A 26,849-nucleotide genomic window follows, 5' to 3' on the forward strand; every position below is an offset into this window, starting at 1 on the left:
CACCTCGTTTTACCGAGGAACAACCTGACTCCTCAAGAAGGGGATTCGAACCCAGATCCTCTGACTTTCAAGCCAAGTTTTGTTCTCCTACCTCCCTCTGCTTCCTGACCCCAAGATGCCCTGCTAGCTTTCTGCTACTTGTCACTCCTTCCCCACACTCCTAGTTGGCAGGCGAGGCGGTGGTGAGGGGTGGGCGGTGGAGTGATGGTTTGCGGGGCGCCTGGTTTAATTTCTCCCCAGGAGAGAGGTCCCAGGAGGGTCAATTCCCCCTCCCCCAATTCGCTCTCTTCTGGGCGGCGCATTCGTACAGCCATCCATCCACCTGTTGGGGCTTGGCCCGAGCTAAGAGACAGCAAGCGGAACCCTGGAGACCCCAGGCAGGCGCCCAGGCTCCCTCCCCGCCCTCCGGGCGGAGCCCGAGCTGGAGTGGAGCCGCCTTCCCTGCCTCCAGCCTTCCCCGCCCTCCTCCGCTTCCTCCCCCGGGCAGCTGCTTAGGTCTGCGCTGCCCGCCTGTACCACCCAGCTCTGCCGGGAGGAGAGGAGGGAGGAGGACGCGGAGGAGAGGGAGAGAGCTAGGAGGAGGAAGGAGAGGGCCAAAGCCGAGAGGAGGTGGTGGAGGAGGAGGGTGAGGGCTGCCAGGAGGAGAGGGAGGGCTGGCAGCAGGAGGGCGAGCAGGAGCAGCGCCTGGCGCCCTGCGCGCCCACCCCAGGGAGCCCTTGGCTCTGACACCGAAACAACCTCGGAGCGCACTCCTTTCTTGGCCAACCCTCTGTCAGGAGTCTCCGTCAGACTCATGTCACAGAAGCCGGGTTAGCTGCTGCTGCTTTTTTTTTTCTTCTCCTCTTTTTTGCCTTGTCTTCCCCGCCCCTACCCCACCCCCTCTTCCCAGCTGATGCTCCCCATCGCACCCTTCCCTAGAGCCCTCTCAGCCTGCCTGCCAGCCTCCCCCCGCAGCTGGGGGCCAGAGGCGCGGGCTCCTAGCCGGGGTCTAAAGTTACTGACTGAGCTTTCCCTTCGCTGTTTGCTAGCTGGCGGCCCCCCAGGCGAAGAGGAAGTTGACTGGTGCTTGTATCAGCTCAATGGGACAGCGGAGTTTGAAGTCTCCGAAGGTAAGGGGCAGCAAAGCCAGCGCAGTAATAGCGAAGACTATTCCCGACTAGCTGGGGCTGGGCAGTTGTCCCCGAGAATTCTCTTTGGTTTGGAGAGTAGGACGGGTGGGAAGGCGGGGAGGCCGCGCCTACATGGACCGTGTCAATCCTGTTGGAACTCCTGGTAACCCTGAAAGGTTTCTGCTGGTGTCTTCATCTGGTCAAAGTGGCTCAGATGGAGGTGTGTGGAAGGGGAAGGGGGGAGGGGTAGGAGAGGAGGAGTGGAAGAATGGGGAGTGGTTGGGAGAGGTGTTAATTTTGGGTCGGTGACTGAAGAGAAGTACTTTGCTCTAAGAGAGTATTAGAGACTGGCAATAGGATTTCAGCTGCATTTGCTCTTCTGTCCGAGTTGAAACTAGGGAGAGCTGGGTGAATGATTTTTTTTAGTCACTCCAGGCCATACTTCCGAAGTGCTTTGGGGAATCGAGAGATCAAGAGAACTTGCCAAGTAGGACTAGAATTGTGGGCTATTTTTATTTGGGGGAGCTGTTTTCCTGTGAATTACACATGCCACTTTCCCGTTTCCGTGCCTCAGTTTCCTTCTCTGTAAAATGAGGAGGTTGAACAAGGTGATTTCCTAGGTCCCTTTTAACTCTAAATCCTATGAATGCCAAGCAATTATGTTTGGAACCACAGGATCATAGGGGTTAAAGGGACATGAGATCATCTCGTCCACTTTGCCTTTCCCTTCACTTTACAGAGGAGGGAAACTGAGGCTCAGGGAGGGGTGGTGCACTGACCAAAGTCAAAGAGGCAGTAGTTAAAGGAGGGGCAGTTAAGAGGGATGTGTAGATAAAAATAACACGACCCCCCTCTAAAAAAAAAACCCAACCAAAAACCCAACAATCTGTTTTCTGCTGAGATTTGGAAGAGAATGCAAGATCAGTAGGCAGAGATACTAAAAGGGTTTTCCAGATGGCAGGAACTGCTGAGAAATTTCTTACACCGATAGGGGCAAGATTGTGTGGTCAGACAGAACAGAACAGCCCTTAGAAATGGAAGGATGATTCCAGGCATTTGAATGCTGAAAAGTCTTAAAAGGAAACTCCATCTGTATGCAACAGTGTGTTTCCAGGCACTGAGAAACATTTTTTTTTTTTGCATTGTCAGCTAAAACAGGGAGCAGGAGAGATTATTGCAGGAAATTAAAACCATTTCTTGACATGTATGTAACTATCCAACCTGGTTGCATGTACTATGAAAGGTGCAGAGTCCTCCCTCTCCTTCTTGAAGAGAGCTTTTATTTGCAAAGCTATGTGATCCATTTAAAATTTTATTTCTGTGGACTTCATTCCCATTTAAAAGTCCTGCTCTTTTGTGAGACTGCATAGGAAATGCCTCCTCCCTTCCCCAGCTCCTACACAGCAAAATGATATAATATTAGGATTCACAATAGAAGGCTCCAATGTTGTTTTGCAAGTTGACATTACCTTAGGCACAGCTCAGGAGAAACTTTCACGTGAAGGACAGGGTGGCCATCCGTACCAAGCTCCAAGTAGGGTTTTTCTCTCGTAGTCATAGACTTCTAGGGTTTCTGAGTTGGAAAGGACTGAAGAGTCTGTTCAGTCTAATTCCTATGCAGAGCACGGACCTTGTCTATAGCCCTGCTGACAAATCTTCAGCTAATCTGAAGAACTCTCGTGACAGGGACCTCTTTCCAACCTGCCTTGCCTCCCCCCACCCCAGTACTTTCTGCCTTTGAACATATCTAATTATTAGAAAAGAGGGTTAGCTGGTACAATAAAAAGTCAACTGAACTTGGAGCCAGGAGACACTTGGGTTCAAATCCTCATTCTGACATTGACTAGCTGTTGGACTCTGGGTGACAAGTCACTCAACCTCTGCGCTGCAGTTTCTTTATCTCTAGAAAGAAGGAATTGAACTAAGTGATCTCCAAGGTTCTTTCTAGTTCAAAACTTATGAACCTGTAGTGATCCTTAGACTGAGCTGGTTTCCCTCCCTGAAACTTCAGCCTGTTGGTATGAGTCCTGTCCTTCAGCACCAAGCACAAATTTAACCCTTTCCCTGTATATAGCCATTAAGAGACTTTAAGGCACCTGTCATGGCCCCTTCTCCAAGTCTTTTTTTTCCTAAGCTAAATATCCTCAGTGTTCCTTCCATTTTCCAGGTGAAAACCACAGTATATCTTTTGTAATGCAAAGAACACTGTAATTTAACCCCAAACCTAACCCATACCTGGCTTAGTGGAATGAATTGGGACTCTGGATCCTAAATAAGAGGAGACCAACTGGGAATAGCATAGCTCTCTGCATGTATCTTCCAGAGGGATTTGACTCATTTCATTGTCCCCCATGTGGTAGAATTAGGAGCACTAACTAGAGGTATCCAAATTTGGACAGGCTAACTTGGCTAGCAGCCTCATCTAAGGCCACCATAAGGCCAGAGGACAACTTCCTGGGGATGTTTTAGAAGGATTCTAGGTCAACTACTGGTTGAACCAGATGGTGTAAGAGGTGAGATGACGTATGAGATCCTGCAAGATGCTGGTCAATGACAATGTTTTGCTGGATATGCCAATAAAATAGGATTATAGGATTTAGAGTTGGAAGGAAACTTAGAGATCATCAAATCCAGTCCTCTAATTTTGCAGATCAGGAAACTGAGACCCAGTGCAGTGAAATGACTTGTTCACCAACACAGAGTCACCAAAGTAACAAAGCCAGCATTTAAAGATAGACCTTTTGACTCCAGATAGGCTTTCCCATAATTATAGTTTCCTTTCATACCTGATGCTAACAGCTTGTTTCCTCTTGTCACTTTAAGTTGGTCTGAATTATTTTTCTCAAACTAAGGGGACTTGGGGTTACCCATTAGATATCAGAACCTCTATTAGAGTGTCCCAAAATTGAATGGTCTGGCTTAGGAGATAGTGGGTTCCCTTCCTGAAGATCTTCACAAGGATACAGAATGATCACTTTCTGGGAGGGTTATAGAGGTCAGGTGAGCATTGGACTAGCTAACTTCAGCAGTCCCTTCCAACTTGGAGACGTTGAGATTCTGTGACATCGCATCTGTGCAAAGAAAGTGTTTGCCTATGAAAAGTTTTGCTCATCAAGATAATAGATTTCTCTATGGGCCTCCCTCTAGAGGTTTTGCTTAGCCTCGGTTCTGAGTATCATTCTTCCTGAGGTCATTGTCAACTTCATAGTTAGATTATGAACTCCTCAAAGGCCCTGAGGGATAGAATTGCTCTCCAGTTTCCATCGTGGCTTTGCAAGTGCTTACACAGCCTTCTTTTTCACAATGGACCTTAGTAAATATTGGTGACTCACAAACGTTCAGTTGGTAGTTATCCAAGCACTATGAGATGCTTTATTTTAATGAACTTAATAGTGGTTTTGTTGTTTGTGTGCATATGTATGTATTTTCTCTTTCAGACAATAACTTGGACCCCAGAGAAGGTAGTTATGATTACCTGGTAATGAAATCTTTTAGAGCTCATTTTATTTATTTATTTTTTAAGTTTGATTTTTCTGAAATTCTAATGTTTTTAGCCACTCAGGACTGTGGCAGTGAGGTCCATGACTCTATGGTAATATAAGCAGTGGACAGCTAATCACTGGCATACTGTGTGTCATGAACATTGTATTTTGAAAATTTATAGTCTCTGACAAATTTTCTGCCTATTTCCTTTTCTGTTTGAGTGTTGGGAGGGATCTTCTGCCTTTGGGCTAAAAAACTCTAATGCAGATTCACTTTCCATAAATAGTTTCCTGAATACATTGGAATGTTTGTCACTTACAGGGTTTCTAAATTTAGGTTTGACTCTGTGATTCCTTCCCAGGAGATATGTTGACAGCAATTGTTAAGGCAACAAATGCTAATGAGTGGAAATCTGGATACACAACACTCAGTCCGGCCTTGAGACATCACCATTTCCTTCTGGGAGCCATAGTACTACTTAATTTCCTAAGGGATATACCTGTTTATACATCTGAAACTCTCCTTTCCCTCTTCTATATCAGCAACTCACATTTACCTAGTATTTTGGCACATTTTCACATCTCTTATATTATCTGTTTTTTCTTACAATGCTTCAGGGTGGTAGGAAATGCAAATATTAATGATAATAATAATAATAATATCTAACATTTGTATAGCTCTTTAAGGCTTGCAGAACACTTTGCAGAGGTTACCTCAGTCCATCCTCCCAATTGTCCTGGGAGGTAGGTGTTATTATTATTTCCATTTCACAAATGAATAAATTGAGACTGAGAGAGCTTAAATAACTTTTCCAGAGTTACACAGTAAATGTCTGAGGCAGGATTTGAATTCAGGGCTTTCTAACTCCAAATCCAGTACTCTATCCATGATGCCACCTAGATTACAGATGAGGAAACATAGTGTTTTCAAAGAGCATTGACCTTGGACTCAGGAGACCTGAATTTAAAATATTTCACTAGTGGATAGTACTACTAGTAGTAGTACCACTACTACATGGGCAAGTCATTTGACCTCCATTGGCCTCAGTTTCCTCATCTGCAAGTTGAAAGGATTAGACCAGAATCAGGAACCTGCACTATATCTATAAGGTGGCTTCTAACTTAAAATCTCATGATCCTTTGGAAGTTTTCTAGCGATGCTTGTGGTTACCCAGCTTTCCACCGTGTAGTCCCTTACTTCTTGGACTTGTCTTTTAGGTTTATCCAGAGTCCTGTAGCCCTTTCAACAATGACAGGATTAATATAGTCAATGCAGATATTTCCCATAGTGTAGTTGAAAGAGTTCCAATCCTGCCTCCACCACTTCTTGTGTGATAAGGGACAAATTACTAACTCTAAGTTTCCTCTTCTGTAAAAAAAGTTTCTAAGTTTTCACCTCTGTAGAAGGGGGGAAATAATAATTGTGCTAGCTGCCTCCCAAAGGTTGTTGTGAGTACTTTGTATTCTTGAAAGCACAGCAGAAATGTGAATTGATGGTTCTCATCATTTGGGTGCCCCACCCAAAGTCTGCCATGATCATCTGCATTGAGCAGAAGAACCTATTCATGTCAAAATCACTACTTTTCTCCTGCTTTCTTAGAAACGGTCAATATATGTAAGAAAACTTTTGTACTTTCATCTGAGGCCAGATAACAGACTTCAGTTTCCTCTATAAAGATTGAAAGTCACAGGCTTTAGAGATAGAAGAGACTTCAGAGAGAGACTAGCGGCCTAACCCTTTCATTTTACAGAAGAGAAAACAGAGTTCTGATTCTTCTTTCTTGTGGTTCCTCCTATTGGTTCTAACTCTTATTTACAACATGACTAATGTGAAAATTAAAAAAAAAAGAAGAGAAAGTGAGGCACCGACAGGTTAAGCCCAAGGTCAAAGAAATTACAGGTAGAAGACCCAGGATTCAAACCGAGATCTTCCAAGTCCAAATCTGTTAGTCTTGTCCGGGGTCACCCAGGTGGTAAATAGCAGAGCTAGGCTTTAAAGCCAAGCCTTCTCACTGGAAATTCAGTACTCTTTCTGCTATGCCATGATACCTTTTTATGTGTCCTGTATGGATCAATTATATAGAGATACAGCAGCAGCTACCATGCCATACTACTTATTTTCAATTTTATTGTGGAAGCTCCTTCTGTGAGGAGAGGGGAGGTCAGGAGTGGAAGGGAGATGAAAATTGGGCACAGTCCCTGATCCCTGAGAGTTACTAGTTTAGTAGGGGAATTGGACATACCAAGGACCTTATGGCTCACAATATTATATGACAAGTTTATCGTAGGGTTCTAGGTTTAGAGCCAGAAGGAATGTTAGAGACCGTCTTATCTAACCCCTCATTTTATGGTCAAGGAAACTGAGGCCTGAGAGGTTTGGTGATTTGCTTAATATTACAGAGGTAGTAAATGTCAGAGGCAGAATTCGTACCTGTGTCCTCTGACTCCAAATGTTACTTTGATTAGAGAGAGGTAAAGGATGTTTTCTGCCACCAAGCAGCAATGGGCTGCAGCCTAGTGTGTGGTAGCTTCATTAGGAAAACGGTTTTCACGCCCTGATTCTGCTGCTTATTATCTGTGTGTCCTTGGACATGACTCTCTTCCTTTTTGAGCCTCAGTGTCCTCATTTAGAAGATGAAGGGATTAGATTAGTTGATCTTTGAGGTCTTCTAGCTGACAAATTCTAGGATTTTAAGATTCTCTGTGACAGCATGGTATAGCAGGAGGAGCTTTGCATTTGGCATTTGGCCAGAATTCGACTAGAATTTCAGGTTCAGATAATAACTTTTTGAAACTGGGCAAATTACCACATCTCTTAGCCTTAGTTTTCTTACCTGTATAATGGGGGTGACAATATTTACATCATCTATTTCATCAGATTATTATGTGGAAAACACTTTGGAAACTTTAAAATATACATGTTATCATTGTGAATACTATTCTTATTCATCTAGGCTCAGCTCAAGTCCTCTGTTCTGCAGGAAGTCATTGCTGGTCCCCTCACCTTCTAACGCCTTCCTCTCTCAGCTTTCCCTCTACCTACTCTGTATATGTCTTGTATGCACCAAGTTATTTGTGTGTTCCCATTAGAATGGGAAGTCCCTGAGGTCAGAGACTGTTTTTTGCCTTTCTTTGTCTCCCTAGTACTTTGCACAGTTCCAAGTGCATAGTAAGACATGTAGCAGCTAGATGGTCATGTGAAAGAGTGCTGGGCTTGGAATCAGGAAGACCTGACTGAATTCAAATCCTCCTTTGAATACTTGCTGTTGATGGCTCTCAGTCTCAGTGTCCTCATTTGTAAAATGGGGATAATAATAACACCTATCTCACAGGGTTGTTGTGGTGATCTAACATATGTAAAGAGTTTTATAAATCTTAAAGTACCACATAATAAAATTGCTTACTGACTGAATGACTGATTACACACTGTATGAGTTCTATAATTCAGAGGTCCTATAATTAAGTTCAGGGGGCAGCTAGGTGGTGCAGTGAATAGAGTGCTGGGCCTGGAGTCACCAAGACTCATCTTCCTGAGTTCAAATCTGGCCTCAGACACTTACTAGCTTTGTGACCCTGGGCAAGTCACTTCACCCTATTTTCCTCAGTTTCCTCATCTGTTAAATGAGCTGGAGGAGGAAATGGCAAACTACTCCAATATCTTTGCCAAGAAAACCCCAAATGGGGTCACAAAGAGTTGGACACAACTGAAATGATTGAACAAGAAATTAAGTTCAGGTAAAAAAGTGTGTGTGTGTGTGTGGGTGGGTGTAAATTTTACACATGTGGGCCAGGGTAGTTAAAGTTAACCTCAGTGATTCCCATGCCAGGGCTCTTCAAGCCCAGGCAATGGTATCAGCCAGGAAAAGGCAGCAAAAATTTAAGTGCTCTTTCTACAGTCCTTTATATGGGAGTGCTACCTCTTCTATGATGGAAGAATTCTGTACTCCAGCAAATGGTAGTAGCGAAGGAATCAAATTCCAGCTGGGTAGGAGGGCTGAACATGAGAAGTAAGCCTGGCTATACCATTTTCTCCATTTATTTATTTGTTTGTTCATTCATTTATTTTTAACATTGATTTAAAACATTTTTTTGTTTTCTGAATTCTGTCCCTCCCTCTCACCTTCCCTCCATATTAAGAAGACAAACAATATGATATCATTCATACATGTAAAGTAATGCAAAACATATTTCCATATTAGTCATGTTGCAAAAAAAATTTAAAAAACCCAAGAAACATAATGAAGGTTAAAAAAAAAGTAGGCTTCAATCTACACTCAGATTTCATCAGTTCTCTGGAGGTGGATAGAATTTTTCATCAAGGGTCCTTTGGAATTGTCTTAGATCACTGAATTGAGTCATTCACATTTGGTCATGGTACAATATTGCTGTCACTGTGTACAATATTCTCCTGGTTCTGCTAACTTCACTTTGCATCATTTCATATAGGTCTTCCCAGGTTTTTCTGAAATCATCCTGCTTGTCATCTCTTATACTACGATAGCATTCTATCATAATCATATACTACAACTTGTTCAGCCATTCTCCAATTGGTGGGCATCCCTTCAGTTTCCAATTCTTTCTTATTCCACTGTTGATCCTCTTTACCCCTCTTTAATTCAAGCTTTTTCAAGAAGGCAAATAATGATATTCATAATGTTGCCATATATTTTGGGAAAGAAGCAGCTTTGGACTTGGTCTGCTTTAGGGATCTGCCCACTATCACCTAATTGGGACTAGGACAACCAACCACTCATGTTCTGATAGCATTTCACAATATGCTTCCCTTGCAACAACTATTTGAGATAGGGCAAGTATGATGCTGGCCATTTTACAGATGAGGAAACTGAGGCTCAGCAAGATGAAGTGACTTGCTCATTTACTAAGTGTCATGGATCAAACCTAATTTTCTTGATTTCAGGTAGAGTTCTTTATCCATTTTACTTTACTAAACTAACTGTAACCCAAGTCTTTTAGGGTTCAATTCTTGATTTCTAGTTGTTTTCATGGGCACATCAATTTGTATATAAGTATGTAAGTCTCTTCATCTATAAAATGAGGATAATATTTGCACTGCCTATATCACAGGGTTGTTGTAAGTATTAAATGGCTAGTATAAGCACATCACTTCATCTCAGTAGGATGAAATATAATAACTATAATGTAAATTGTTGTTGTTCAGTTGTGTCTGACTCTTTGTGACCCCATTTGGGGTTTTCTTGGCAAAGATACTGGAGTGGTTTGCCATTTTCTTCTCCAACTCATTTTACACATGAGGAAACTGAGGCAAACAGGATTAAGTGACTTGCCCAGGGTCACACAGTGAGTAGGTAAGTGTCTGAGGCAGAATCTAAACTTCAGGTCTTCCTGAATCCAAGCCCAGTGCTCTATCCATTATACCACCTACCTGTCTTAACAATGTAAGTAGTTGTTTCTACTCTTATATCCGCACAGCCCTAAACAGGTATCCTGCCACTTACCTTCAGAATAATTAGCTGTTTCTTCTGATAGGGATTTGGGGGGAACCAGTCTATATGAAACAATGTCTGACAGTCAGGACAGGCTGACCTAAGCAAAAGCTTAGATTAGAACATGAATATCTCCAGGAGGGCTGTAGCTTCTATCCATGAATATGATTCCAAGTTCAGACTCTGACTCACTTACAATCTGGTGTAGTGCTGGTCACGTTACTTCTCTCTGGATCTTAGAAAAGTGGAGGGATTGGACATGCTGATCATTGAGGTTCTTTTCATCTCTAGCATTCTGCAGAATCTCTAAGTGTGTGAAGAGTGCGTGAAGGGGAGTCAGATGTAGTAAGCCTGGAAAGGTTGGGTGGATGCTAGATTGTGGAGGGCTTTAAATGCCAGGCTGGGGGCGGGGGGGAAGGGCCACTAAAGCTTGTCTTTTGAGATGAGGGAAGTTGGAGATAATAGAGGCATCCCCTTCCCTTGGTGTACCTTTGGTGTCCCATGCACCCTGAGACAGAGTCAGCTGTGTCTAATTGAATTGCACAAGGTACAGATGTGAAAAATATATGGAAATGCTTCGTGGGGTCACAGTCCAATTAGCAGGAACAGTTATCGGCTCTGTTTTGACGCTCCTTAAAAATACCTGAGAACATCTCTGTGCAAGCTCGTACTTGGTATTGGCCAGCACTTGCGTTCTCCATTATGTTAATTTGTTTATATTCAGGTATGGGTCAGTTAATCTGTAGCAGCCCGAGGGACTGCTGATGTGCAGCATTCTGTGGAAACCAAGAAACCCACAGCAGCTGGAAATGGGTCATGGATTTCAAGACTGTAGCTTGACTTAACTGTTACTGTAACATTTTCACACTATGAATGATTCAGTCAATCTGGTTGGCAAGAGTTTATTAAGGCTGACTGTGCTAGGACTAGGCAGTGGGGACTAGTCAAAGACAAAAAGGAAGCATTTCCTGCCCTCTTGAGGGCTGCATTTTATTTGGGAGGAATACATGTCTGTATATAATTATAAACAAGATACATAAAAGAGAAATACAAAGTAGCTTTTTTTTTGGAGATGGGGAGGCACTAGCAGATGGGGGAAATAAAGGAAGGCCTCATGTAGAAGGTAAATTTGAGCTGAATTTTGAAGGAAAGTAGGGATGTTAGGAGGCAGAGATAAGGAGGCATGGGATAATTCCAGGCATGGGGGACAGCCTTTGCAATCATGGAGACAGGAGAAGGAGCGTCATATGTGAGGAACAGCAAGAAGAAAAGTTTCCCTGGATTGTAGAACATATGAAGAAACTAATAATGGACTAATAAGGCTGGAAAGGTAGGTTGGGGACAAGTTGAAAAAGACTGTAAGTGTCTTTGGATGTGACAATTTACACCTGCCATTTTGGATAGCGATGAGACTTTGGCCTTAATTTGTTTCTACGTGAAATGAAGGGCCAGACTCAGCTGTGAGGTCCATTTCAGCTCTAAGGGTCTGTGATTCTATTTTCCATTGGATGGATGATCTCTTAGGCTGTTGGACATTGGCCTCTTGTTCAACATATGTTGTAATATTTATAGATGTCACCATGTGCAAAATTATGAAGACCATCCTGGGTTGTTTGGCAAATTTTGTGATGAGGCCGCCTTCCCGCCTGAAATACTTAAGGGGGACAGAAAAATCTCTTTGTCCCTTCTCCGATAAAGACAACAAACTTCCCTCTTCCTATTTCTGCTGCATTATTGACTGAGCTGTCAATTAGCATCAAACTCAGTAATGGTTTTAAATGAATGTTTAATGGTTCTCATCAGGGACAGTAGAGTGGAACCCCCATGTTTGGACCCTCACATTTCTGTAGCTGATGCACTATATCAGGAAATGGCAAAAGTAAATAAAGAACTAACCCCGAGTATAATTCACAAGATTGGCTGGACCTGAGCAATCACCTACAGAAGAAATCCCCTCTTTCCCTTTCCCTTCCCACCATTCCAACATAATAAGGTCCCAGGCTACAGCGCAAAGTGTGCTGCTGATTTAGGAACACAGAGCCACAGTGGATATGATGACATCCTCAGACCACTGTGTACTGTCTCCCTCTTTGCTTTATAAGCACCTCGGGTTGAGAAGGAATAAAGAATTTCCAGCTGGGGCCTGGGCGGTTCCAGTTGGGACAGTGCCCTAACCTTTAACAAAATGTGCCTATCAATCATGAGCTTCTTCATTTTCAGTACATCACTACTCAAAACTTCTCCCTTCTATTTGTGCTCTTGGTTCTATCCCCTCCTGTTCCCCACGGGGAATGTTCCCTGCTAATCTCTTTTCCTCCCTTTCCTCCTCCCCTTCCCTCTGTCCCTGCTCTCACTCTGTCCTTACTTCTCCCTCTCCCCCTCCCTCTGTCTAGCTCTTTTTCCCTCCTTTTCCCTCTGCCTGTCCTCCTCCTTCTCTTCCTTTTCCCCCTCTCTTTCCTCCCCCACAACCCCCCTACAAACATGCTTAGGTTATAGAATCAATAGGTCTAGAGATCTAGAAGGGACCTTAGAATGTAACTCCTTGTGAGTAGGTATTATTTCATTCTTTGTATTTGTGTCCTTAGCACCTGACATTTCATTTCAAATTTAATGAAAAAAACATCTCTTAAAGGCATACCACCTCTAAGGCACTCTGTAAGATGCTGAGTAAGGAACAATAAAAACAGTGTTTGCCTTCAAGAAGTGTACAATCTGCTGGAGACCTGCGCACAGAGAGTGAGTAAAGGGGGAAAGAAGAAATCAGGCCAAGTGCTCTGGAAATATTTGAAGAGGGGGATAAGGAAAGGCTTCAGGGAGTACCTGATATCTTAGCTGAGCCTTGAGGGACGAGAGGACCAATGTTGTCTGTGTATCTTCAGTGCCTAGGACCATGCCTGACACCTAGTAGATGCTTAATAAATGTTTGTTGATTGACTAGAGATGAGATAACCAAGACCATGAGAGGTTAATTGACTTGTCCAGGGTCACACAGATATGGAAGTAGCAGAGTCAGGATGCATCCTCAGGTCCTGAGCTTCTAAGTTCTCTACTCTTTCCATTGTACCAAAACCTTCAGCTGACTCTGTCATCCCCTCAAATGATCGTTCTATATCTCCTTTTCTTTTCATGGCCAAATATATATATATATGTGTGTATGTGTGTATGTGTGTGTGTACATACATATGTATGTGTGTGTACATATATATATAATTTGTTTTCAACATTCACTTTTATAAGATTTTGAGTTCCAAATTTTTGTCTCCCTCCTTCCTCTCCCCCCTCCCCAAAATGGCAAGTAATCTGATGTACATGTACAATCATGTACAATCACATTAAAATATTTCCACGTTATTCATGTTATGAAAGAAGAATCAGAACAAAAGAAGTAAAACAACAAAAAAGTGAAAATAGTTTGCTTCGATCCTCACTCAGACTCCATAGTTCTTTCTCTGGATGTGGATGGCATTTTCCATCATGGGTCTTTTGGAATTGTCTTAGATCCCTGCATTGCTGAGAAGAGCCAAGTCTGTCAAAGTCAGTTATCGCACACTGTGGCTGTTACTGTGTACGACGTTCTCCTGGTTCTGCTCACTTCACTCAGCATCAGTCCGTACAACTATTTCTCAGTTTTTCTGAAATCTGCCCGCTCATCATTTCTTATAGCACAATAGTATTCCATTACATTTATATACTACAACTTGTTCAGCCATTCCCCAACTGATAGGTGTCCCCTCAATTTCCAATTCTTTGCCACCACAAAAAAGAGCTTTTGTAAATATTTTTGTACATGTGGGTCATTTTTCATTTTTTATGATCTCTTTGGGATACAGATCTAGTAGTGGTGTTGCTAGATCAAAGAGTATGCCTTTGGGCATAGTTCCAAATGCTTCCTAGAATGGTTGGATCAGTTCACAACTCCACCAACAATGCATTAGTGTTCCAATTTTCCCACATCTTCTCCAACATTTATTGTTTTCCAGTTTTGTCATGTTAGCCTTTCTGATAGATGTGAGATGGTATCTCAGAGTTGTTTTGATTTGATTTCTCTAATCAATAGTACTTTAGAGCATTTTTTTATTAATTTATTTTGATTTATCAATAAATACTTCCATATGCTTTTGAGTTTAAAATTTTTCTCCCCCTTCCTCCCCACCACCCTCCCCAAGACGGTGCACAATCTGATATAGGTTATACATTTACATTCATATTAAACATATTTTCACATTAGTGATGTTGTAACCAATAGGAGGAACTACCAGAAAGAGGAAACAAAACTCAACAGAAGAGAAAAAAAAATAACAATTCGGCTTCCATAGTTCTTTCTTTGAGAAAGAACTTTCCATCGCATTTTCCATCACAAGGCCTCTGGAGATGTCTTAGATCCTTGTATTGCCAGGAAGGGTTAAGTTTATCAATATTAGTCATCACACAACGTGGCTGTTATTGTGTACAACGTTCTCTTGGTTCTGCTCACTTCACTCAGCATCAGACCATACAAGTCTTTCCAGGTTTTTCGGAAGTCAGCCTGTTCATCATTTCTTATAGCACAATAGTATTCCATCACGTTCATATACCACAGCTTGCTCAGCCATTCCCTAATTGATGGGCATCCTCTCAATTTCCAATTCTTTGCCACCACAAAAAGAGCTGCTATGAATATTTTTGTACATGTAGGTCCTTTTCCCATTTTTATGATCTCTTTAGGATACAGCCCTAGAAGTGCTATTGCCGGGTCAAAGGGTATGCACGTTTTTATAGCCCTTTGGGCATAGTTCCAAATTGCTCCCCAAAATGGTTGGATCATTTCACAACTCCACCAACAATGTATTAGTGTTCCAATTTTCCCACATCTTCTCCAACATTTATCATTTTCCTGTTTTGTCATTTTTTCATATGACTATAGATGACTTTAATTTCTTCATCTGAAAACTGCTTGTTCATATCCTTTGACCATTTATCAATTGGGGAATGACTTGTATTCTTACAAATTTGACTCAGTTCTCTATATATTTTAGAAATGAGGCCTTTACCAGAAATACTGGCAGTAAAAATTGTTTCCCAGCTTTCTGCTTTCCTTCTAATGTTGGTTGCATTGGTTTTATTTGTGCAAAACCTTTTTAATTTAATCCAATAAAAGCTATCCATTTTGCATTTCATAATGTTCTCTGTCTTTTGTTTGGTCATAAATTCCTCCCTTCTCCATAGATCTGACAGGTAAACTATTCCTTGCTCTCTTAATTTGCTTATGATATCACACTTTATATCTAAATCATATACCCATTTTGACCTTATTTTGATATAGGGTGTAAAATGTTGGTCTATGCCTAGTTTCTCCCATACTGTTTTCCAGTTTTCCCAGCAGTTTTTATAGTGAGTTCTTGTCCCAGAAGCTGGAGTCTTTGGGTTTATCAAATAGTAGATTACTATAGTCATTGCCTACTGTGTCTTGTGTACCTAACCTATTCCACTGATCTACCACTCTATTTCTTACCCAGTACCAAGTAGTTTTGATGATTGCATGGCCAAACTCTTAAAAGAGTTGGCAACACTTTCTGCCTCCCCTTCCTCAAAACCTGTTCACTTTTCAACCCCTTGCAGTCCAAGTCCTTCACTTTATTAAAACTGCCTGACTTTTTCTTAGTCCTCCTACTCCTTCACCTCTCTGAAGACTTTCAAAACGTTGACCACTTTTTTTTCTCCTAGACACTTTCTCTTCTCTCAGTTTCCATGATGTTGTCCTGCCTTGGTTGTCCTTCTCCTGTTCTGGCTATTCCTCATCTTTGCTGGCTTATCATCTCTCTCCCATGTTCTAAGTGTGGCTGGCCCTCAGAGTCCAGTCCTGGGCTGCCTTCACTTCTCTCTTTACACATTCCCTCTTGCTCTCTTCAGTTCCCGTCAGTTCAATGATCTCTATGAAGATGACTGCCCAATCTACATACCCAGTGACAGTCTTTCTCCTGAGTACTAGTCCCTAATGTCCAGCTACCTGATGTACATCTCCACTTGGACAACCCATCATCATGTCAAAGATGGAACTTATCTTCTTCCCTTCTAAACTTGCTCTTCTTCCAGATTTCCTTATTTGCATTAAAAGTTTCTAGTCAAACAGGCTTGAAACTTCAGATTTATCTTCCACACTTTCCTCTTGCATATTTGATCTGTTTCCAAGTCCTGCCATTTCTACCTCTTCAATCTTTCTCCCGTCTACCCTCTTTTCTCCAGTCATACAGCCGTCATCCTATTTCAGGGTCTCCTCACCATTCCCCTAAACTATTGTAATTACTTCTTAATTATCCTTCCCAGTTCAGTTTCCAGTTTCTCTCCTTTCTTAAATGTCCATTTCATAGCTGTCAAGATAATCTTCCTAAAGCATGTATCAGACCATGTTACTCCTCTTTTCTAAAACCTTGAATGGCTCCTTATTTTAGTTTAAAACATAGTTTCTTTGCACTGTAGCTTAAAGCACTACATATAGTCTGGTTTTCACATACCTTTATATAAATTATTTCCCTTCAAGCACTCCTACATTTTGGCCAACTTGAATTGCCTGCAGTTCAGTGAACTTGCCATTCTGTTGCCAACCTCTGCATTTGCATATCTCTTTATCCATGTCTGGAATGCACACTTTTTTTTTATCCCCCACCTCTAGAATCAATCAGCTAGCCTTTATTAAGCACCTACTTTGTGTCAGGTCCTGAGGATACACATACAACAGTGTTCCTGTCTTCCTTCAAGCTCAGCTAAGATGCCATCTGTTTCCTGAAACCTTTCTTGGTCCCTCTAATTACTGCTTTTCCTTCTTCAAATATTTCTAGAGCATGCAGCTGATTTTTCCTTTCCCCTATAATTCCTTAGCTGGGTGCAGGTCCCTAGTAGATTGTTAGCTTCTTGAGGACAGGGAATGTTTTGTTTCTATCATTGCATCTCCAGCATCTTGCAGAGTGTCTTGCAGATAGTATGCCTTTAATAATATTTCTCAATTGAACTGAATTGAAATGAAATGTCCCAGCATGGTCACAGTCCAGGCAACTTACTTGTAAGCAGCCCCCTTACCGCTTACAAGGGGCAACCTCTCTTTTCTAGTGTTTGCCATTGTTGTATATATGCATATCTGTTGAACATTCACTAAGTGTCAGATTGCTTGATTCATAGTGCTGCAACAAGAAAGGAAATCATGATTTTGCTCCCAAATTAGGGGAAACTATGGTAACACGAGTGAGCTTCCTTTCTTGCTAAAGCATTCTGGCATTCACAGCTAATGATTTCTATAAATCAGTAGTGTTCCATACTGGCAGATGCTGAATTTTGCTGAATTTCAATTGCTGAATTATGTGGCTGTGAAAATTTGCAAGACGTGTGTAATCAACTGTGTCAGCCATCACTTCTGACCCTTTCATTGCATGGAAAAGGAAGGTTTTCATTTCTTAAATGCAGTTAGATCATTTCTCTTCTCTGGACTTCTGTTTCTTCCTAGGTAAAATGAAAGTTAGTGACTAGATGGTCTCTAAGACTCCTCAGTATCTTCCTCTCTTAAATGAAGGACTTGAAATTGGTGATGTCTAAGGTCCCTCAGTTTTCTCCTCTGGAAAATGGGCTTTTGGAATGAGGTCATTTGCGAGTTGTCTTCCAGCTTTAAAGTTCTATGATTCCATTGGTGGTGGTAGTGATGGTGGTGGTGGTGGTGGTGGTGGTGGTGGTGGTGTGTGTGTGTGTGTGTGTGTAACTCCCCACAGAGTCTACCTTGGACAGAGCTGTGAAATACAGGTATAATGTGCCAAGTATGGTACAGTGGAAGGAATGCTGGATTTGAACAGAATCCAGACAGACAACCTAGATTCAAATCCCAGCTTTGCCACTTACTACCTGTGCCACCCTCAGCAAGTCCCATAACCTTTAAGAGCCTTTATTTTTTTCTTTTGTAAAATGAGAAATTGGACTAGATATTGGACTAGTTGGACCTGAAAGGTCCCTTCCTGTTCTAAGCCTGAGATGCTATGATTTGCTCTGTATTTCATCCTAGTGAGGGTTAGGGATACTATGGTGTAGTTAAAAGAGGAATTAGAAGAAGTGACTTTGAAATGCCTGCTGTGTCGCTAACTACCAGTATGACTGTTGGTCAGTCATTCAACTAGCATTTATTAAATACATATTATGAGCCTGGTACTGTGCTAAGCACTGGAGATACAATGAAAAGACGTGACAGTCCATGCTTTCAAAGAGCTCACAGTATAATGGGGGAGAAAATATGCAAATAACTATGTACAAACAAGCTATATACAGGCTAAATAGGAGATAATCAGCAAAGGGAAGGCATCAATATTAAGGGGGATGGGAAAAGACTTTTTGTAGAAGGTGAAACTTTAGCTGGGACTTGAAGAAAGCCAGGGAATCCAGGAGGTGGAAATGAGGAGGGAGCACATTCCAGGAATGGTGGACAGCCGGGGGGAATGCCCCAGATGGGAGAAAGAATATTTAGTGCCAGGAAAAGCAAGGAGGCCAGTGTTGCTGGATCGCAGAGTACGTGGGGTGAGGTATAAGAAGACTGGCAAAGTAGGAAGGGCCACGTTATGGAGGGCATCTTACTTGACCTTTCTTGAGTCCCAATTTCTTCATTTTTATTTTTATTTTCACATTAGTCATGTTGTAAGGAAGAATTAGAACCAATAGAAGGAACCACAAGAAAGAGGAAACAAAACAAAACAGAAGGAAAAAAAGAGCAAACAGTATGCTTCGATCTGCATTCAAACTCCATAGTTCTTTCTTTGGATGTGGATAGCATTTTCCATCATGAGACTTTTGGAGATGTCTTAGATCCTTGCATTGCTAAGTCTGTCAAGGTTAGTCATCACACAATGTGGCTTTTGCTGTGTACAACATTCTCCTGGTTCTGCTCACTTCACTCGGCATCAGTCCATACAAGTCTCTCCAGGTTTTTCTGCAATCCTCCTGCTCATCATTTCTTATAGCACAATAGTATTCCATTACATTCATATACCACAACTTATTCAGCCATTCCCCAATTGATGGGCATCCCTTCAATTTCCAATTCTTTGCCACCACAAAAAGAGCTGCTATTTATTTTTGTACATGTGGGTCCTTTTCCCATTTTTATGATCTCTTTAGGATACAGCCCTAGAAGTACTATTGATGGGTCAAAGGGTATGCACAGTTTTATAGCCCTTTGGGTAGAGTTCCAAATTGCTCTCCAAAATGGTTGGATCATTTCAGAATTCCACCAACAATGCATTAGTGTTCCAATTTACCCACATCTTCTCCAATGTTTATCATTTTCCTGTTTTAACCTGTTGGCCAATCTGATAGGTGTGATGTGGTACCTTAGAGTTGTTTTGATTTAAATTTCTGTAATCAATAGTGCTTTCAAGCATTTTTTCACATGACTATGGATGACTTTAATTTCTTCATTTGAGAACTGCCTGTTTATATCCTTTGACCATTTATCAATTGGGGAATGGCTTGTATTCTTATAAATTTGACTTAATTCTCTCTATATTTTAGAACCCATTTTAAATACCTGTAAAATGTCCATACCTTGCATTGCTTCCTTCCAAAGTCATCCGGGGAAAGCACTCGAGAAAGCACAATATCAATAGGAGTTGTTATTGGTAATCATGACTGTTATCACAATAACATCATTAGTTGATACTGCCTTCCTCACAGAGTGATGGTGATGAAAGTTTTGTAGTCTTTAAAGGTTTATTTTTTGGAGGCAGGGAGGACTAGGTATATAATTTCATTGGTATAGGGAACCCTCACTGAGAAGCTTCTCTCTACCAATGTAGAACAGTCACTTCCGACTGCATACAGTTGGGGCAACTCAAAAGTTAAATGACTTGCCAGGGATTACACAGACAGTGTATTGGAAGCTAGACTTGAACTTTGTTCTCTCTGACTCTGAGGTGGGCTCTCTAACCACTGCTCCATGCTTTGTAACCTGAAAAGTCAATAGAAAGTAGAATTCTGATAAAGATTTAAAATAGGACCCCTTTCTGAGAATTAGTATTTAAATGTGCAAACTCCTATACAGGACATTCCATGATTCAAAGGAATGGTGGGCTCCTGGGGCTGCATCTGATTTGACAGAGTCTTGGGTGGGTGGATGGGGAATCTTTCGGATCCTAACCTCACTGGCTGGGTCCATCAGTAGAGATCTTAACTGAAGCCTTGGGTAGAGAGGCCACTATGTTGGGTAGGAGGATTGCCCTTGGGGATCAGAAATGAGGCTGGTAGGGTTGCTTTTAGATCTTAAAAGCCTTAGTTTTGGACCAAGTTCCTATTTGGTTAATGGCTCTTTGTCTTCCTTCTATTGCCCCCTGGTGGCACATAGGAGTAAATGCTTGTTAATTGATTTAAAGCGGAACTGCTTGTATATTCATTCACACGCTTACTCATTCATTCCTTCAGCAAATATTTATTAAACACCTCCTGTCTTAAAGACCATTCGGGAGAATCAGAAAGGACAAAACATGGTCTCTCCTCCACACTTCCCATCTCCCTCATACCTAGAAGACACATACACAAATGAATGTGATATAAAATAGAACGTGATGAGTGCATAAGAGAGGGCCATGAGGGAGAGAGAGAGGAGGAGGAGAGAAGGAGGGGAAGGAAGAGGGGAAGGAGGAGGAGGGAAGGAATAGTAATAGTAGTAGTAGTAGCAGCAGCAGGCATAGTAGTAATTCAGTGTAATGGAAAAAGGGTCAGTCTCAGAATCAGGATGAGCTGAGATCAAATTCTGCCTCTGAGATATATGGGCAGAAGACTTGGGACATGTCACTTATCTTGTCAGTGATTCAGTGAATTCTCTAAAACTGTAAGCTGAAGGACAGTTGACAGTGTACTTTGGTAGAAAGAGATGCCTTAATAGGTTGCTCCCCCCACCAGTAAAATCCCTGAAATTGTATTCATTAGTCATAGTCCATCACCAAAATGATTTGTTTCATTAAGTCTTCTAATTTGAAGCTCTCCAATACTTAGTCAATCTCTGAAACAAATGATATTGATAATAAGTCACATTTGAAGAGCATTTTATGGTTACAAAATGCTTTTACATTCAATATCTCATTGGATCCTAAGAACCACCATAGGGGAAGGAGGGGAAAAAATAATTTTATTATACCCATTTTTGTAGCTGAAGAAACTAAGGGTAAGAGTTGCTTGTGGTCATATGAATAGTCATTAGCAGGGCCAGAGCTAGAATCTATCTCTTTGGACTGTGAAGGGCAGTGTCATACAAAGCAGAGTCTAGGATTTGGAGAGAGAGGACCTGTGTGCATATCTTGTCTCTGTTGTGATGTATATTACCCTGAGCAAGTAACTTAACTTTTTTGTTCCTCAGTTTCTTCACCTGTAAAAAGAGGGAGTTGGGCTAGATGGTTAGGAAGGCTCCTTCCAGCTCTGTATCTGTGATTGGGTGATACCCAGTCCAGTGGTCTTTCCATTTGAATGGTAGGTGTAAAGTCCTCTTCACAGCCATTAAGTTAGATTGAGCTTTGGAGAGGACTGCCTTTTTGGAGGGGACTATGCTGTGTTCCAAAGACAATCGGGAAGGTGGTGTTACTTGGTTTCCTGGAGGTCCTGGAAAACAATGGTCACTTACTCTTGTTTAGTGGAACGAGTATAATGTTTTCATCCTGGTGTTTGAGGGTCCTTCATTTTTTCATCTTACCTTCTTTTACTCCCTAGCCATTGCAGTTTGCCTAGATTCTATCTTTTCTCCCCTTTCCCTTTGGGACACTGAATTTGAAGAACCAAAAGAATAATGAAAGAAGAATAATCAAATTGGACCAAGGCTTCTAAATCAAGCTCCAGAAAAGAATATTCACAAGCCCGATTATTCAGTTCTATTGTCTCTAATCCTTTCCCCTTCTCTTAAGATTTCTCTTTAAGGAGTCATCCTGAGAATACCGCCTTCATTCTGCTAGCAGGATGAGATATGAGGGGAGAGAGCATATAGTGGAATATTAGCTGCAACTTAAGGGAAGTCAGGGATGCCAGGAGGTAGAGGTGAGGAGGGAGATAATTCCAGGCATGGGAGAAAGCCAGTGACAATGCCCAGGGTTGGGAGATGGAGGGTCTAGTATTAGGAACAGCAAAGAGGCCACTGTTCTGGAGCATAGAATACATGGGAGGAAGTAAGGTGTGAGAAGTTTAGAAAGGTAGGAAGGGGCCAGGTTATAAACACCAGACAGGATTTTTCTATTTGATCTAAGAGGTAATAGGGAGCCACTGGAGTTTATTGAAAAGGGGGATGACTTGGTCATACTTGAGCTTTAGGAAAATCACTTTGACAGCCAAATGGAGGGTGAATGAGAGTGGGGAGAGACTTGAGAAGGACCCACCTAAAGGCTATTGAAAGAATCCAGGTGTGAGGTGCTAAGGGGCTTCACCAGGGTGGTAGTGTCAGAGGAGAGAAGGGGATATATTCCAGAAATGTTACAAAGCTAAGATCAATAGGACTTAGAAACAATTGGGCTATGGGGTGGGGATGAGGGGGAGAGAGTGAGGGATGAGCCCTCAGTTGCCTTCCAAAAGTTTCTTTGATGATCTTTGTCTGAAGGCCCTTTAGAGATCTGACAGTCTTTGTTCCGTGGTCCCTTTCAGCTCTGACACCCTTTTTTCAGTGTTTTCAGACCCTTCCACTAATCCCTTTTTTATCCTTAGTTTCTTTTCTTCTTGTTCTCTACATGAGGTAGTTGGAGAGTGATATGTATCCTTCGTAGGGCAGCCATAGGGACATAGCCCACCATTCCTCCTCCCTGAATCCACTCCTTACTAGATATAGAAAGTAGAGCCTGTTTCGTCATTCATGGATCCCAGAGCCCTTTCCCTTTGATGGGATTCCAATTTTTCTATGAGAGTAGCAAAGTACCTTGTGCAAAATTACCCATTGAGCCAGTTGGTATAGCAAGAACAGCTCCAAGTAATTTCTGATCACCTTGATTTTGACCCCTGAGATAGTGTGCTATCTGCCTGTCTGTCCATCTGTCATGGGGACTACATCAGGACAAGTTTCTTTTCCATAGTGCTAAAAGGACAAGGGTGTTGACAGTGAACTGCATACGGTTTTTTAAGGAGCACAAAGCATGTAACATATATATTTTCCTCCCTGTCACACGCCAAGATTATTCCAACTTGGTTCTATCCCACAGTCAAAGGTGGCATCAGATAAGCACCACTCGGCTGGCAACGTATATTTACTCCTGTGTCTGTTTCATATGTGAGTGCCTGTGATGTGTTGTTAGCTCATCTAGACAGGTAGTAGAAAAGCTTACTTGGCATTTCTGCCCATCCAAGCATTTTTAAAGGGCATATCTGGAGCTTGCTGTAGGGCATGTCTTCTCCGTTTACATACTATTAGATGCAATGAAACAGTACTCCCAAAGGGATGTTAGCACTGTGTCCTGGAGCAGGGATGTTCCAGGTGAGATGTAGCAAGGGCATTTTCCCATTTTGCCTCTGTACTGGAAATGCAGTTTGCAGGTGTGTCTGGCCCTCTGGAATAGGGGACCTGGTGTTTCTTGCCCCGTTTGGCCCCTTCCCCTGATCTGTAAGGATCTTCTCCTCCTGTGAAGACCTCTCGTGGTCACTGTCTGTATTTGTCACATGCCAAGAACCTTTCCTCAGACACTCCTTTAAGGACTGAGCTGAGAGTACTGTTAACCCTGGCTGTCAACAGTCAGTATACAAGGAGGGCAGGGTGCAGACCTCAACAGACCTCTTACCTCTCACTATGCCCACTGCCATGTCTATTGATCATCATCCACTCCCCCGTTAGTGCCAGGGTCATTAGCTCCTGCTCCATCCAGTTGTTTCCAAAACCCTGCCTGGACCTCTTTTGGGGAGCTCAAGGTATCACTTATGGCCCCCTCCATCCTCCTATCCCACACTGCTCCATTCCTCCAACTGTACGATAGTACCACAGAATGGTAGTATGCAGAGAATCCCAGGCCCAGAACCAGAAACTATGGGATAGCAGAGGCCTAACAGCAAACAAAGTCTTTGCACCTAGAGTGCAAAGGGATCTTAGTGCTTACCTGGTCCAACATTTTCATTTTAGTCATGGGGCAACTGAGGCCATGAGATAACCCTTCTCCTCTTCCCTCTGCCTTGACCTGCACCTTAGTCTGGAGAAGAATGCATGCTTTCAAGGAGAAAAAAACTCCTTTCCTATCCATTCTCATTCATCATTCTTCTTGTCTCTCCCTATCCCTGAGTCTTCCTTTTCCCCCTTTGCCTTTCTTATTCCTAAAGGAGGTGGTAGAGCATGAAGAACCCAGAGTCAAGTTCTGAGTCCATCACTTAAAAGATGTTTGACCTTGAGCAAGTCCCATAAGCCTTCTAAGCCTCTGAAAAATGGAAATAATAATATTTGTTATCTCTACCTCATAGGGTTATTATGAAAATAGTACTGGAGAAACATGAAGGCACTCTAGATATGAGCTATTATTGTTGTCATAGCTGTTTGTGTGTATCTTTTCTCTCTTGTACTAGATTGTAAACTCCATGAGGGTAAGGACCTTGTCATAATAATGATGATAATAATAATGATACGTAGCATTTATGGAATGCCTTAAATTTTGCAGGGCACTCTTTACAACTACTGTATTGTCTACTTTATCCCCACAACTCTGGGAAGTAGGGGCTATTATTATCCCTGTTTTACAGATGAGAAAATAGAGGCAGAGGTTAAGGGACTTGTTCAGGATCACACAGCTAGGAAATGTCTGAGATCAGATTTGGACTCAAGACTTCCTGTCTCCAAGCTGAGTGCTCTATCCACTGAGCCACCTAGCTGCCTCATGTATTCTTTCAATTCATGAATAGTAATCGTACCACTACTATTATTTGGGAATCCATAACATTTTTTGGTGTTAAAAAAGCACCTTAAAAAAAGACTTTTAAGTTCAAAAAAGTTTGGGAGCCTCTAATCATTTTAGAGATGAGGAAGTGGAGGCCCACAGAGATTAAATGCCTCCCAAGGTTACATAGTAAGTCACAGACCTCGTCCTTGAACCCTCTGACTGTCAAGGCCAGGGCTCTGTCTCTCCACTAAATTGTCTCTATGTGCTTAATAAATTTTTAATCAACTGGTTGGCAGAAATGGGGGTAGAAACCTCAGGATATTCTGAAGGCGTAACCTAGTTCCAAGTTCAGGGGAGAGAATATATATCTATATCCGTCAGGAGCAGATGAACAGCTTCTGGCCACGTGGCATGGTAATAATATGTTGGATTTGGAGTCAAAGGACTTGGATTCAGATTTGGACTGTGCTACTTAGGATAATGGATTTAGACCTTTCTGAGTCTATTTTTTTTTTTTTCATGTGAGGAAACGGACCCAGAGAGGTTTGGTGATTAGCTCCAAGTGATTGAACTGGAATTCAAACCCAGGTCCTCTGATTTCAAATCCCAGGACTATTTTGACCATCCCTATGTGATCTCACATTGACAGTAATTAGCTGTTTCCAGGTTAGCTCTAAACTGATATTTGTTCTAAGATGTCACCCAGCCTTAACATTCCATGTTCTGTTATTCTAGTCCTAGCTCTGACATTAATCAGTTGTAAGGCTCTGGGAAAATAATTTTCCCTCTTTCTTCCTTGGTTTCCCCATGTGTTAAGTGAGAGAATTGAATTAATGAGAAGATTTTTACAGTGTCTCCTGTTCTGACATTTCTTATCTTTTGGGGCAACAGTTTTGCCTTATCGTTAAAATGAGGAATGATCTCTAAGCACCTTGCCGAATTGAAATATTGTGATCCTGTGACTAGTGCCCCCCAGGCATTTTCCCGTTTTTTCCTTATTCCTCTGTTCCTCCTCCCTTAACATTCTAGGCAGCAAAAAAGTGTCATGTTGGAGACTCCATCAGGTAGATTACAATACTAATAAGGGCCACCAGAGGGCGCTATGATACAAGGTTAGATAGTTTCGTTTGTCCACAGGTGATTTATGCCATAAGGATCTCTCAGAATCTGGGACCTCTTTACCACCAGGTTTTCCAGATTAGTTTTTTTCCCTTCAATTTCATTGATATAGGGAACTCTCACGAATGAAAATCTCTCACTAATGCTGCTCAGCATCTTCTCTCCAGACAATTTAGAATGCCTGTTTCCTGTGGGGCACCGAGAGGTTTTTAAGTGACTTTCCTAGGGACATACACCTAGTACCTTGGGCAAGTCACTTAACTTATCTCAGCCTCACTTTCCTCCTCTGTAAAACGGGGATAATAATAGGAACGCCCTCACAGGGTTATTGTGAAGCTCAAATGAAATAATGTCTGTAAAGTCTTTTGTGTACCTTAAAGCATTGTAAAAATGCTAGATATGCTGTTGTTGTTGCTACTGGTTGATGTTGATGGTGAGAATGATGTGCCAGAGATGGAGCTTGAATTGATACCAGATTTCTCTCCATTACACTATGTAGTCTCTTATACTGAAGCCAAACATTCTTATTTGGATGGCATTTTTCGTTCTGGGTAAGTTCTGAGCTACCTTGTGAACTTTTAGTGACTGGGGTTAGGATATATTGTTGGAGGAGTTATAGAAAGGAGCTCAGTTGTAGTAGATCAGAGTGGGATCCCTTAGCATCCAAAGCTCTGCAGGGGATCAGAGCTAGCCAGAGCCCAGGGCTATAAGTACACTGAGGAACTGGGGAATACTTGGTCATTTGGGACATTGGGCAGGCTGGGAAAGATTCTAGAGATCAAGCTCTAAGTACACTGAGGAACTGGGGAATACTCGGTCATTTGGGACATTGGGCAGGCTGGGAAAGAGTCT

General features: G+C 42.1%; 1 protein-coding gene across 2 annotated transcripts in view; it reads left to right on the forward strand.

Annotated features, from left to right (window-relative positions):
* Nucleotides 1-723: 723 nt before the first annotated feature.
* PPP2R2C (protein phosphatase 2 regulatory subunit Bgamma) overlaps nucleotides 724-26,849 on the forward strand; it is a 413,824-nt gene continuing 387,698 nt past the window's right edge. The window contains exons 1-2 of one of the 2 annotated variants that reach the window (XM_027836654.1): nucleotides 724-809; nucleotides 1,029-1,109. In XM_027836654.1, coding sequence (XP_027692455.1) covers nucleotides 794-809; nucleotides 1,029-1,109 — 97 coding nt within the window. In that variant the 5' untranslated portion in view covers nucleotides 724-793. Of the gene's footprint in view, nucleotides 810-1,028; nucleotides 1,110-26,849 lie in introns of those variants that run through there. The other variant, XM_027836657.1, reaches the window with a different exon arrangement.

This window comes from Vombatus ursinus, unplaced genomic scaffold (assembly GCF_900497805.2).
Source record: "Vombatus ursinus unplaced genomic scaffold, bare-nosed wombat genome assembly UNPS02014818.1, whole genome shotgun sequence".
Taxonomy (NCBI): Eukaryota; Metazoa; Chordata; class Mammalia; order Diprotodontia; family Vombatidae; genus Vombatus; species Vombatus ursinus.